The sequence below is a fragment of the Dipodomys spectabilis genome, unplaced genomic scaffold (assembly GCF_019054845.1).
Source record: "Dipodomys spectabilis isolate Male_0828 unplaced genomic scaffold, ASM1905484v1 ptg000175l, whole genome shotgun sequence".
Classification (NCBI taxonomy): domain Eukaryota; kingdom Metazoa; phylum Chordata; class Mammalia; order Rodentia; family Heteromyidae; genus Dipodomys; species Dipodomys spectabilis.
In genome coordinates, this window is record NW_024870852.1 from 12,906,761 (window position 1) to 12,921,066 (window position 14,306).

At 38.4% G+C, this 14,306-nt stretch overlaps 1 protein-coding gene across 4 annotated transcripts in view; it reads right to left on the bottom strand.

The window, feature by feature from the left end:
- Rbm39 (RNA binding motif protein 39) overlaps positions 1–14,085 on the bottom strand; it is a 37,747-nt gene extending 23,662 nt beyond the window's left edge. For 2 of the 4 annotated variants that reach the window (XM_042694407.1, XM_042694406.1), the window contains exons 1-6: positions 13,733–14,085; positions 13,002–13,065; positions 11,210–11,259; positions 4,102–4,296; positions 521–586; positions 371–424 (exon numbers count right to left, since the gene is read on the bottom strand). In XM_042694407.1, coding sequence (XP_042550341.1) covers positions 371–424; positions 521–586; positions 4,102–4,296; positions 11,210–11,259; positions 13,002–13,052 — 416 coding nt within the window. In that variant the 5' untranslated portion in view covers positions 13,053–13,065; positions 13,733–14,085. The remainder of the gene's footprint in view (positions 1–370; positions 425–520; positions 587–4,101; positions 4,297–11,209; positions 11,260–13,001; positions 13,066–13,732) is intronic. The other 2 variants (XM_042694409.1, XM_042694408.1) reach the window with 1 other exon arrangement.
- Positions 14,086–14,306: the final 221 nt, after the last annotated feature.

Consider the following 14,306-nt stretch of genomic DNA (forward strand, 5'->3'; position numbering starts at 1 on the left):
TGCTCTGCTCACTAGTCACAGCTCCACTTCCAATTATTAACTTATTTCTTAATAACTTAATTTCACAGTTAAGCATATTTAGTAAATACTTCCACATTTAAATGGTCCTTTATTTTTAAATTACATGAAGTTAAAACAAAAGCTATTGAAAACTTATATTCACATTGATTTGAATTTATAATACTACCAAAAATAAAAATCAAGATTAATATTCTCTGAAGTTACAGTCACTGAATCTAGCATAAACATAAACTGTCAAAGTGCTTTTAGGTTTTTTTCAGTAATTTCGTTAACAAATTGTTACAGAAGTTGTAAGCTCTAAATTTAAAAATGTATGTATATTCATATATATGTATATTTGAACAGCTACCTCACAGGGCTCTTGTCTTTCCTGAATGGACTTTTGCTTCGGGAACGTCGTCTACTGCAAAGTTAAAAAGTTTCACAAGTTACAAAAAAAAATACATCACAGTAATTCCTTAAAAAACAATTTAAACAATTCAGAAGTATGTTTAAAAACCTTAATTTGATGCTATGAGGCAACCCAATCTTTCCTCGGATGGCACTGTTAAATTTTGGTCCGGAGCTAAAAAGGAAAACACAAAATTACACTAGTTACAGGTTTAGGGTCTTGCTAAGATCGTGCTCACGTGTGCTCATGTGCTCTCCAGCAATTTTAACATTGTTTAGGCTGCTGCTTTTCCACCTCAATTATGAAGAGGAAACAAAGGACTTTGAGGAACCTTAACTATTTCCCAGGCCTGTGCTCATTTTACTTATTGACCCTGGGCACTAAAATGTGTGAACATGAAGAAAGATAAAAGCATAAAAGGGCTCACACATAGTTTTTCCTTCCTTTTTTTTTTTTGGTGCTAGTTAATACCAGGGCTTGAACTCAGGGCCTTGAGCTCTCGTTTAGCATGCTTCTTCTCATGGCTGGTACATTACCATTTGAGCCACAACTCCATTCTAGCACTTTTGTAGTTAACTGGAGTGTACTGTCCAAGAACTATGAAACAAGGACTCAACCTGAGTAGCTATAATTTCAGTGTGAGCCACCCTCAGGCTTAGTTTTAATTACCTAATTTAACATGCCCTCATAAATATAAATCCTGCTGTATAACATTAGCAACTTTTTGTGTTATCTTCATATTTATTCTTGAGAATTTATATGTACATCATATTAAAGTTACTGCAGTTTACACAAATTTTGATGTTTGAAAGACTTTCTAAGTGTGTATGCTGGTCATGGGACCTAAAACTAAGAGTTTGGGCACTATTCTTGAGCTTTTATGCTCAAGACTAGCACTCTACCATTTGAGCAATAGCTGTATGCTTTGGCTTTTTGGTGGGTAAATGGAGATGAGAATCTTATGGACTTTCCTGACTGGGCATTCTTCAAATTATGATCTTCACATCTCAATCTCCTGAGTGGCTAGAACTACAGGTTATAAGCCAATGACACCCAGCTAAAGGACTTCTTTTAAAATACAAAGGGAGTAATATTTAACATAACAATAACACTTAGCGTCTTTTAAAAATTACAGGGAGTCTTTGTACGTCACCTTTATAATAGAAAAAAAATGTAATTACAGGGATACTTCACAGTCATAAACATCTTTCCACTGAAGAAGTAATACTATTCTTGATCAAAGTATTATTTTTTGCTAGTATAGGTGCTTAAATTTGGGACCTTGTGCTCCTGCATGATTTTTACTCATCATGGCTGATACACTACCATTTGAGCCACACCTCCAGCTCATTTTCCCAGGTTAACTTAATAAAAGCCTCAAAGATTTTTATGTCTAGGCTGACTTCAAACCTCAATCTTCAAATCAGCCTCCAAAATCTCAGGTGTGAACCCTGGGACCTAGCTGTTAACAGTAATTCTTAAGTAGTATACCCTTAGCTCTTCATAGCAATATTCCTAATACAGGAGTGATGGTATTCATCATCTCCTTACAAAACTTTTGAAGATTTCACATGATTAAAACATGACTTTCAAACAGATTACAAAAGAAATCCAAAGTACCCCAAGTTTTCGTATAACTTTAAAGGCCAACTAACTTAAAAGGACCTTAGTTTTTCCATGAAAACTAGTCCATTTCCAATAGACAAGAAGTTTCCACTGAAAGTATTTTATATTAAAACAGGTCCTTATAATTAAGACTAACAAGAATAATTAATATGCACATTTACTGTGACCAGAGATATGACTCAAGTAAAAGAGCATCTTCCTAGCAAACTCAAGGCTATGAGTTAAAACCCAGTATTGAAAGAAAAAAAAAAAACGCCCTGCAAATTAAGGTTCCTATAATAACCTGAAAACTATTTGTTTTTTCCTTAAATTATGAAAGTCTCAGTCAGCCTCCATAGTTAAAATTTGAAATACAACACAGAAGAGAGCTAAATGGTCTTTAAGTAAGGCAGACCAGACAGCAAATATGCTACAAAAATATGCTAAATCTTTTTAGCATGCCAAAATAATTTTTAGTTAATAGTCCCATTTATTTCACCCAGGTAAAAGATGAACAATTTCACTGTGAGAATACAATATATCTTCATTATATGGGTCAAAACAAATATATATATATATTATATATATATAATATACTGCTCAGTATTGTGATCTAATATGAAGCTTGTAAGAAAATACATGAAATAATGGATCTGGGGTATTCATTTATATGTCTTCAATTAATAGCAAACCTTTTCATTAATACTGTTTCAAAGTACTGAGTGCTTTATTTGCAATCTTTTCTTATTATTTATGTGTAAGTTACTTCTTTGCAGAAGAGTAAACAAAAGCTTATCAACCAAAACCTATGGCTTATAATTCACATCTTTGAATTCCATTCTTAATCACTTAAATCAACTTTTAATACATCTCATGAAACAGTGTGCTTATTAACAGGAAGTAACACCAAAGGTTGAAAGACTGCTGGTTTCAATTCTTGCTTAAAATTACATGAAATTTCTTTCCAAAATTGTTAATATAGCTGAATTGTTTAATATCTATCATAACTTGCAATTTTTTTTTTTTGGTTGGTGGTGGGGCTCAAACTCTGGGCCTGAGCACTGTCCCTCAGCTCTTCAGCTCAAGGCAAGCACTCTACTACTTGAGCCACAACACCACTTCAGGTTTTCTGGTGGTTTATTGGAGCTAAGAGTTTCATGGACTTTCCTGCCTGGGCTTGCTCTGAACCACAATCCTCAGATCTTGAGTAGCTAGGCTCTAGAGTAGCTAGGATTACAGGCATGAGCCACTGTGACGGTTTAACTTGCAAATTTTTACACAGACATAATGTTCAAAGCACTTTCAGTTTATAATAGCATTATTAAAGAATCTTTTCTGTGTACATGTTCTGGTCCTAGGCACTATTCCTGAGCTTTTCTTGCTCCAGGTTCTCTTACCACTTGAGTCACAACTTTAATTCTGCCTTACTGGTGGTTAATTGAAATTAAGTCTCATCAGATTTTCTGCCAGGGCTGGCTTTGAGCCCTAATCCTCAGCTCTCAGCCTCCTGAGTAGCAAGGATTATTGGCATGAGCCCCAACAGCAATCTTAAAATACAAATGTGGGATGAGTATATTACAAGAAACTCATAAAGAAGTTTCATAAGGACATGATTTTTACCGTTAACTAATTATACACTAATAATTTTAGTGTTAATGACATGCTATCTACTATTCAAAATCTTTATAACTCAAAAAAATAATAATTTTAGTGTTTACTAGTAATTTACTGTTCACTTTAAATGTTATATATACTTAGTAGGTATTTTAAGAGTTCATACCTTTAAGCTTCGTTTCAATCAATTCAGTGCTTTTAATTAAGTGCAATTAACTAAAATATTTAAATTGGATTAACAGGAAAAAAAAGGCTAGAATCCTGGGTAAAACAAATATTTTACCCACTGTGTATTTTACCCATTATGTATTTCCACAATCCTCTAGGTTTCAATGCTAATATCATTTACTCTTAGTATTTTTATCTAGCCACTGAAAATTAAAATGTCACACTTGAAGCAAATGTCTCAAGCTAAATTGTCAACTGAACATCCGCAGAATGATACTCCCAACAAAATTATAATTACATACTAGGGACTTCTGTAGCGGCCTCGGAATCTGCGATCTCGACTTCGTGAGCGGCTTCGTCTCCTTTCTTTGCTTCTACTGCGCTTCCTTTCTCGGCTTTTGCTCTTTTTCCTTTCTCTATCTCTACTTCGCTTACGTTCCTTACTTTTGCTTCTCTTGCGTTCATGACTACGACTTCTGCTCTTGCTTTTTTTCCTCCTGAGAAGAAAAAAATTGCCATTACTTTGCTGGCTTAAAAACAGAAACGTACTTCCTTTTATGGTCAGAATGTTTACTATACTTTTGTAAATTTGTTTTTCTAATTTTCCCACCACACAATAGTATATGATCATACTCAAAATTTTAAAAAAAGAAATTCTTAGGAATCATAAAGAAGACCACAACTCTTGAGTAGTCAGTGGAGGAATTGAGAGACCGTATTTTATGAGCAGGAACTATAATTTCTTCCTTTCCTTTCGCTTTGTTTCAACAGTACTAAGGATTAGACTAAAGAGTCTGGGATTTACTACAAAAGCACTATAACATAAGCCATGCACCAACCAGCCCTCCACAGCCCGGTCAGCTACTGCTTAAAGAAAGTATTTCAAAACTTTGATTTTTGTCGATTTCTCCCATCCATGTACTAACTTGACCTGACCCTGCTAAGCTCATGAGATAAGAGATCAGGTACATTCAGGGTGATATGGCTGTGTACAGGAGGCGGATTTCTAAGAATAACTGTTCGAAGCCAACCTGGACAGTAAAGTCCTCCAAGTAATCACCAAAAAGCCTGAAATAAAGCTGTAGCAAATGGTCTTTTTTAAGAGAGCCTTAAGCAAAAGGCTAAAGAACCACATCCAAATGGAGTTCAAACTATAGCATTAAAGAAAAAAAAAATCATACATTTAAAAGATCATCATTAGCCAGGAGCTGGTTCCTACTACCATTTACAGGACAACATTCTGCCCTTCCAAGGACCATTAATCATTAACATTCCAGTTATGTGAAAATTACAAATATTAACAAAGGATACTAGAACTCATGCATTAAATGCATTTTTACATTCCCAGACTTTTAATCTGACCATTTATAACACTTTCAATTTATGACTACACCAGAAAATGGGAGTATGTCACTTTTAAGCCACTTTATACACAAGCCTATGGGGTGAAAAACAATGATCCAATGACATTCATAAATCCTTATAAAATCTCAAACTCTGAAAGGTTAAAAAAAAAGTCAGTTGTATCTGTTTATTCTATTATGCTTCACAGTATTCCACCACTCATTTCATAAGCAATTGGTACCTGTGTATCACCCAAATTAGAGGTGCCTTCAGATATTTCATAAATTTAAAGACATTTCAAAATAGATTCCACTAAAATATCGATTTGTATTGGTTTAAAGTTTGAACATTTTAATAATGCTGTATCATTATTTGGAAACTTAATTATTTAGTCCTTATCAAAGCAGTTAGCACAGAGCTATGATGTTTGCCTCAGAGAACCTGTGAACAGGTCATCTTTAAGAGTGCATTGAAAATAGAAAATGAAGACACCCACCTTCTGGAATCTTGAAACCCACACTCCAATCACAAGGAGATGTAGAGCTTTCCAAGGAGGCAGAAACTTTGTCTAAAATTTCAAGATAATCCACCTGACTGTCAGAAATATATATGCTAGTAGTAGCACATGACAGAAAATAAGGCTACACTCATTATTTATATAGTAGTCAAAGCAATGCCAATGCTTAGAATGGAAACCACTAACATGTCAACTTTTTTTGTCTCAAAAACCTAACAGTCTATTAGACTAAAGAATTTTGTGAAATGACCATTAAGTCCTATATACAATCAATTCAAATTAGGGAGTAGGTAAAAAGTAATTCCATCCCCCACAAGAAAAAAAGGCAAATACGGTTTTTGCTCTCCTCAATAATGTCCCATAGCAGAGGCAGTTATCTTCCTGTTTACCTTTAACATGTCCTGTAACTTATTCTATCAAAAACTTCAAAATATTAGCTACTTTTTAACTTGAAGTCTTCCTAGTACTTTTTGTAAACAAATCCACATCCACATCTGAAGGCAACCCCAGACAGGTAAAAAGACAACATACAAAGACATTTAGGATATATAATCTTCTATAAAAGCCCAGACCCAAAAAATACTAAGAGCGTAAGAAGAAAATATGATATTTCCTGTGACAAATTTCACTTTCAAAGAACATTTATCAACTAAAGAAATAATCAAAATCCATACTAATAGTCAAATCCTGTTACAACTTAAATGGGACTTTCTTTCCAAAGTCTTTAGTGGCAGTGGAATTTTGTACTGAACATCATTGAAGTAAATGGTCCACTGGGCTGAGCCTTTGGAATTTTTGGTTATATGGCCTCTGCTGTAAAGGTGTTTTGCTATAACTGGATTTGACCTCTTCCATGTAAGAAGTTCTAAATTTTAAATGCAAAGTATTCTGGAAAATAAGAAAAAAATAGAAAAGTCATTTATTCCAAAATTTATATATAGTCCACACCACAGTAGCCAATATATTTCAACTATGTAATTTTACTTTCCTTTTCGAATAATTCTCTAAAAAGGTTAACAAAAAAGGCAGGTTAGGCTTTGCCAAAGTGGTTATGCTAATAAATGCAACCATTAGGGCAACACCTCGGATAAAGCATTCACAGCATTATTATGGAGGTCTTGCCAAACCAAGATATGCTAGACATAAAATGAAAACTCAGGTATATATAGTTGGCTTCACAAAACTGAAACCTATTTAATTTTAATAATTAGCACCTTTTACTACTTACTTCTTCTGGATAATGAAGTGTATGTGTTCATTAAAACATTTATAGTTACCCAACTCAAATTCTCAAAATGTACATCTTTTTTTCATGTACATCTTAATTCCAACATTCAGTGGCTCTTAAAACAAAATTTTAAGCTGAGCACCAGCTGCTCTTGCCTGTAATCCTAACTACTCAGGAGGCTGAGGCGTGAAGATTCAAGTTCAAAACCAACCCAGACATACAAATTTGAGACCTATCTCCCGTTAACCAGCAAAAAGCCAGAAGTGGTGAAGCAAAAAGCTAATTGAGGGCTTTAAAACGTCCTGAGGTCAAGCCCCAGTAGGCACATGGGTATACATGTGCACATGTATACATACAAACCCACAGTGTTTTTAGGATGAAACTGGTAAAATACCTTCCTTTGATTAAGACAATTTTCTGACAATTTATCCTAAAGACTAAAGCAAAAGGAGAACATTTTTCAGTTGTTTTACTTTTTTTCTACATGTCTAACTGCTTTGAAAAAGTTCTTTTAGAAAAATACATCAAAGCTGTTGGTTGAACTACGAAGTTATATTTGACCTGCTATGATTAATGATTAAGAAGTCTGACAAAGCTAGGCACCGGTAGCTCACACCTATAATCCTAGTTACTGAGCAGGTGTAATCTGAGAATTGTGGTTCAAAAGCCAGCTTGGGAAGCCAATCCCCAAGCTTCTTTATCTCCAATTAACTACAGAAAGGTAGATGTGGAACTGTGACTCAAGGAGTAGACTTGAGCACAAAAAATTCAGGGACAGTGCTGAAGCCCTTAGTTCAAGCCCGTGACCAGCACCAAAAGAAAAAAAAAAAATCTGACAAATTTTAATAAATTGCTAAAGTGTTTAAAAATTCTTCCCTTCAACTCTATGGAAAACTAATTATTCCTGTATTATTCCCACGAAACATAGTTAAAAACAAAACGATTAATGCTCAATTTTCCTATAAAAAGTTTGTGACATTAGATGCAGGATAAAAAGATGTACAAAGTAGAGATTACATTAGTGGAATGACTGAAGTCAGAAAATTATATAATAGCTGGGCTTATGCCTATAATCCTAGCTACTCAGAAGGCTGAGATCTGAGGATTGAGGTTATGAAGACAGCCCAGGCAGGAAAGTCCTTGACACTCTTATCTCCAATAAACTACTCATTAAAAAAAATGACAGGGTGGGGTGGTGGCTCAAGTGGTAAGAGCCCTAGACTTGAACAAAAAGCAGCTTAGGGAGTTCAAGCCCCAGGACTGGCAAAAAATAAAAAATAAAATGATAGAGACTGGGATGGTGGCTTAGTGGCAGAGTGCTTGCCTATCATGCATGAAGCCCTGGTTTTGATTCCTCAGCACCACATACACACAAAAGCCAGAAATGGCGCTGTGGAACAAGTGGTAGAGTGCTAGCCTCGAACAAAAGCTCAGGGACAGTGCCCAGGCCCTGAGTTCAACTCCCAGGACTGGCAAAATAAATAAAATGATCTGGGGCTGGGAAGGTGGCTCTGTGGTAGAGCGCTTGCCTTGCATGCCTGAGGCCCTGGGTTCGATTCCTCAGCACCACATAAGCAAAAAGAAAAAAGAGCCGGAAGTGGCACTGTGGCTCAAGCAGTAGAGCGCTAGCTTTGGGCTGAAGAGTTGAGGGACAGCGCCCAGGCCCAGAGTTCAGGCCCCACGACCGGACCCCAAAAATAAATAAATAAATAAAATGATCTAATAAATAAGATCTGCTTCCAAAATTTATCTTCAGCCTTTTGGCAGTTAAGGGACACTTTTTTTAGTCACTAAGCCTGGTATCTAAAATAATTTTCATCAATTTATACATTAGTCTTTCCAGAAATTTGACTATAAGATTACAAAATAAATACATAAGGAAACTATTGAAACTAGATTAACATAAATAAACCCTGAAACAATTTATCAGGTGCCTCAGACCAAAGCAATTGAAGACTAAACCTAACCTGATCCCCACATCCAATGATTAGGAAGTAACTATAAATAACTTCCACATAAGCTTGATCCGCCTGCCCCAACCTCCAGAGTCCTGGGATTTAAGGCATGTACCAGCATACTTTCCTAAAATCATATCATTTTTCAGTTCATTAAAGAAACCATAAAAATAGCGTAGGATACCATGAATAATACAAATCCAACTATTTTCCCAATTATTTATAAAACTACACCAACCTACTTAACAGTCTTAAGATAGTTATTGTAAGGCACTCTGAGCTCTTAGGAGAAAAATAGCTATAATGAACCAAGTAAATGGCTACTTTGCCATTTTTGTTATGTACTGAGGTCATATTAAAAAAAAAAAAAAAAAGCCAGTGAGAGGGTTGGAGATATGGCTCAGTTGGTAGAGCACTAGTCCAATGAGCGAAAGCACCAGGTACCAAGTCCTGAGTCTTAGACAGACAGACAGACAGACAGACAGACAGACAGACACAGACACACACACATACAGAGTACTAGTCTAAATGCAAAATTCACAATGATACGTTACTCAAAATAAAATATGCAATCCTAATTTTCAAAACTCTAAGTCCCAGAGAGACAATGAAAGCCACACTAAGAAGTATTTAACTCAGGAGCCAGTGGCTCCTGTAATTCTAGCTGAGACATAAGGATTGTAGTTCAAAGCCAGACTAGGCAGGAAGTGTGTGAGACAGACTCTATCTCCAATTAACAACCAAAAAGGCTAGAAGTGGAGCTGTGGTCCAAACTGGTACAGCTCTAGCCTTGAGCAACACCTAGGCCTTGAGTTCAAAGTCCCAGAAACAATGCAAAAAAAAGTATACTCTTGGAGCTGGGAAGGTGGCTCAGAGAATCAGAAGCAAGCCCTAGATTCACTTAGCCTCCAATCCTAGGGCTAAAGCTGAAGCCATGGGCTGGGAAGGTGGCTCAGTGGTAGAGTGCTTTCTTTTGCATGCATGAGGCCCTGGATTTGATTCCTCAGCACCACATAAGCAGAAAAAGCAGGAAGTGGCCCTGTGGCTCAAGTGGTAGAGCACTAACTAGCCTTGAGTTGAAGAGCTCAGGGACAGTGTCCAGGCCCAGAGTTCAGGCCCCACAAACGACAGACAAAAAAAAAAAGTATGCTCTTAATACTACCAAAAGGGCCAATAAGCACCAAGGAACAGAAATAATAATGCACAGCCCTGATGTCCTTTAGTGATTTAGAGAAACAATTTCTTTCCATGAACCGATTATCCTTTCTACTGTAACTTCTTTCTCTTAAGTTCAGTTGATATAGTTTTATTGATACATCACCAAATAACAAGTCAAAGTTATCCTCTTTTTTTTTTTTTTGGTCCTGGGTGCTGTCCATGAGTCCTTTTGCTCAGGCTAGCACTCTACCACTTTGGGCCACAGCCTCACTTCTGATTTTCTTGTAGTTAACTGGAGATAAGGATATGGGTCTCAAACTTTTTTGCCTTGGCTTCCAACCATGATCCTCAGATCTCAACATGGTTAAGCCATCAGCGCCCAGCCAAAGTTATCAAATTTAAGAAAACAGATAAGCTTTTTTTTTTTTTTGGTCAGTGGGTTGTGGGGCTTGAACTCTGGGCCTGGGCGCTGTCCCTCAGCAATTTAGCTCAAGGCAAGGGCTCTACCACTTGAGCCACTGTGCTACTTTCGGTTTTCTAGTGGTTTATTGGTGCGCAGAGTCTCACGGACTTTCCTGCCCTGGCAGGCTTTTAAGCAAGATCCTCATATCTCAGCCTCCAGAGTAGCTGAGATTACAGGCACACCAGTGCCCGGCTGAAAACAGATGAGCTTTAATTTAGGAACTCACTCTTAACCAGATTATGATGGTCTGCAGAAAGTATACAGAACATCCTTAAACCTACATTCTGAAAAATCTAGGCAGGAAGTCCATACATTTTTTTTTCAATAACCTCAAGGAGTTTCTTGTCCCAAAAGGTAAAGAACAAATTTGTGCGTGCGCAAGCACATGTTCGAGTCCTAGAGCTTCAACTCAGGGCCTGTGCACTGTCCCTGAGCTTCTTTTGTTCAAGGCAAGCACTCTATCACTTGAGCCACAGTACTACTTCCTGTTTTATGATGGTTAATTAGAGATAAAGTGTCTGGCAGACTTTCTGGCAAAGGCCTCAATCCTCAGATCTCAGCCTCCTGAGTAGCTAGGATTACAAGCATGAGCCACCAGTTCCTGTCAAGAACAAAATTTCTCTAAGAAGTACTCTGAAAAGAACCTCAGAGCTTGGTATTTTAGGAACAAGAACACAATTTAGAATTTCAACCATATTAATTTCAATAATCACACCCCCACCCCCAGCTTCTCCTTAAAACTTACTTTTTGCTACGTTCTTCATGGCCGTTAGCACTGCTCAACTTGTTCTCATCCTAAGCAGGGTTGATAGAAGAACATCATGAGGACGAAGTGGTAACATTTCAAGTTGTCAAAGGGTAAAGGGAATAGGAATAAGAAAATACAAAACAATTTTAAAACTAATTACTTATTTAGTTTAACATGGAAGGCTATAAAAAAATTTAGATGGTGTGTTTCACCACTTTGTTGCTTATAGTTAAGTCATCAAGATACAAAATAAAAATCTCCACATTAACACGTTATATTTTACTTTCTTACATAGATTAGACAGATTATTCAGATTTTACAATATTGAAGTGGTTAAATATAATTTCTATAAAACATGAAGTCCTGGTTGAGTTTGATTCCATGTGCTATGGTCCCTTTCGTCAGTACCATGGCTCTATTTCTGCCTAAGCCCCAAGTGGCCATGCTAGCAGCCAGCCACTATCGATTTCCTGTGACCGATGCCATTCCTGAGATCTTCGCCCATTTCCGTTGGAGGGTTGGGACTGTAAGAGCTTGATGCCACCTCTGTCACACATCTCGCCCTGAAGCAAACAGGGATTCACACTGCTTTAGTAATGTTGACTCCCAAGAACCCAAGAAAGTCAATTAATAATCCACCAGTCCAGCCTAAACATTCCTACTTCCATACCTGTTTTACATGGAAGTACATCCACGTTAAACTAAGACAAGAAACATTAAAACAGAAAGTAGCTTTCTTCAAGAGTCTAAGCATTACAAAACTACATAAACTATTTTAAAGCTATCAGAATTCATCCAAAAGGTACCACATGGTCGTGCTATACACTCCAAAGCAAATGTATTATTTTTAAAAGGTTTAGTGCAATGTTTATTTTAAAGTTTGATCACATCATCTATAGGAGCATAACTGCTAAATTACAAAGCTTACAATTTGTGACACCAGTGATAATGCATGCATACTGCTATTTTCACCACCAACTGGTGAAAGAATGAAAAGACAGTTTAACTGTGATACTGAAATGGGTCATAATGTATTCTTATCCAAAATAACTCCTTTGTAGTTTTTAGTGTGAAATACTATGACAGGACCTAATTAAAAACAAGACAATATGGAGAACAGTAAGTATATAAGTCATCACGTGACTCTAGGCTGTGATACTGCCTCTTTTGACTTTTTTTTTTAAGTTTCTATCAGGGATCCAAGAATTTTAGTAATTATTAACTGAGAAGCAGATCACCACCTGCCTGTTTTACCTATCACCAGTCTTTTTAGTACATGTAAATTTTTAAATCTCACCCATTTCTTCTTGAAAGACTTATTAAAAGATTTACTTGCCATAGACTGGTATTCTTTGTTATTCTTGGACCCCTGCTGTTTTCCCAAACCACTACATTCACCTTTTTGCTATACCAAACTGGAGCTGGTAATTCTTAGTTGAGTCATTTTACCTAGGGGACCACGGTACAGCGATAAGTCACTCAATTACTACCTTATGATTGACAGTTCACACTGGAATCAAAGGTGAATTCATGGGAGTAGAGGTGAGATATCGTTAGGCAAGTCTACAAAGAGAGATAGATGGGCATTTATTCATCACGCTGAAGTGAAACTACTGCACAATATTATTACATCAATAGCATATATTTACTTTTGTAAGTTATACGTAATGCATCTCTGATAAGATAAATCAAGAGGGCTCCGGGGAGGTTAGTTTACATTTCAGCAGTAGTTTCGTGAATAATGCTAAATTAAGAAATAAACAGACCTCACCGACATGTTTTTTCTCACCTTCTTATAAGGAGCCTCAAGCATTGCTTCAATATCAATATCGTCTGCCATTTTCTCTAAACGCCTAGGGAAGAACAAGACAATCCCGTGAATAATTTTCGATGATGCTCAATTTCTCTCACGGCCAACACATATCAAAACTGGAAAAAATCCTTCAGAAGACCTACCATGACTATAAAGGAGCACGACGCACTTTATCAGGCGTGGCTTATGTAAGCGAATCTGAACCGCCTCGTACATCAAACACACAAAAATAAAGGTTCTAACGTCCAATTTTACTTTTAAAAGCCTGCAGTGAACACCCAAAACGTAGTTTGAAGGGCAGGAGGTTGAGAGCGCTTTTTAAAAGCGCAAAATCCGCGCTGCCATTTTAGGGGCAAAGGGAAACTCCCTCTGTTGGGAGGGGTGGTGTACCAAGGTAGCGTTCGACAGGCGCCATGTTGGGAGGTCGAGGCCGACACAGGCCTCGAAGGGACAGGTCGTCACCACCTACCCGAGGCCGCTGAGGTCCGTAGCAGCGCTACCACCCAAATATTCATACATCTATATATGCGTATACACACATCGGTGTATGTATGGACTCCTACCCTACCAGGGAAGGAGGGAGCGAGCACAGCGGCGGAGACCATTTCACGGGGGCCCCTCCCCCACCAAAAACCGTCAAAATCCCTCCCCACGCCGAGGCCCAGGGACGCTCCGCTACGTCCCGACCACCCGCGACACCACCGTACCTGTTCGGGCTTTCGCACGCCTGTGGTCGGTTCGGGAAAAAGTCTGCTGCTGTCGCTGCCGCCGCTGCCGCTCTGGCTACTCTTAAGCCCCTAGGCCGAGGCCGCGGAACCGCCCCACCCGAAAATCGGGCTCCGAAGGCGGCTAGGCCTGAGCGAATCTAAAAGAAACAATGGGATTAGAGGCGCCCGCGCGGACCAGCAGGACGGCGGCTTCGGCAGCTCAGAGTCCAACCCTGCGACAGCGTCGGCAAGCTCCCTGAAATGGCGGCCGCGGCTTCCCCGTACTCACAGTCACCAACACACATACACACAAACACCCGGGGTCTCCTAGAGCCTACAGCACGGGCTCTCGCGAGAAACCGCCCGGCGTTCCAAAATGGAGAACACGAAGTATCGCGAGACTTAAGTACAAGGGGGAGGAGGGGAGGGGGAGGGGAGGGGGAGGGGGGAGGGACGCCCGGCGATCCTGGCCCAATCTCGCGCAACGATTGCGGCATGGACGTTCCATCCCCCCCCCCCCCCCTCCCGCCTTTGCCCCGGGGAGTCTCATCGCCAACTAAGCGCCCAAATCTCG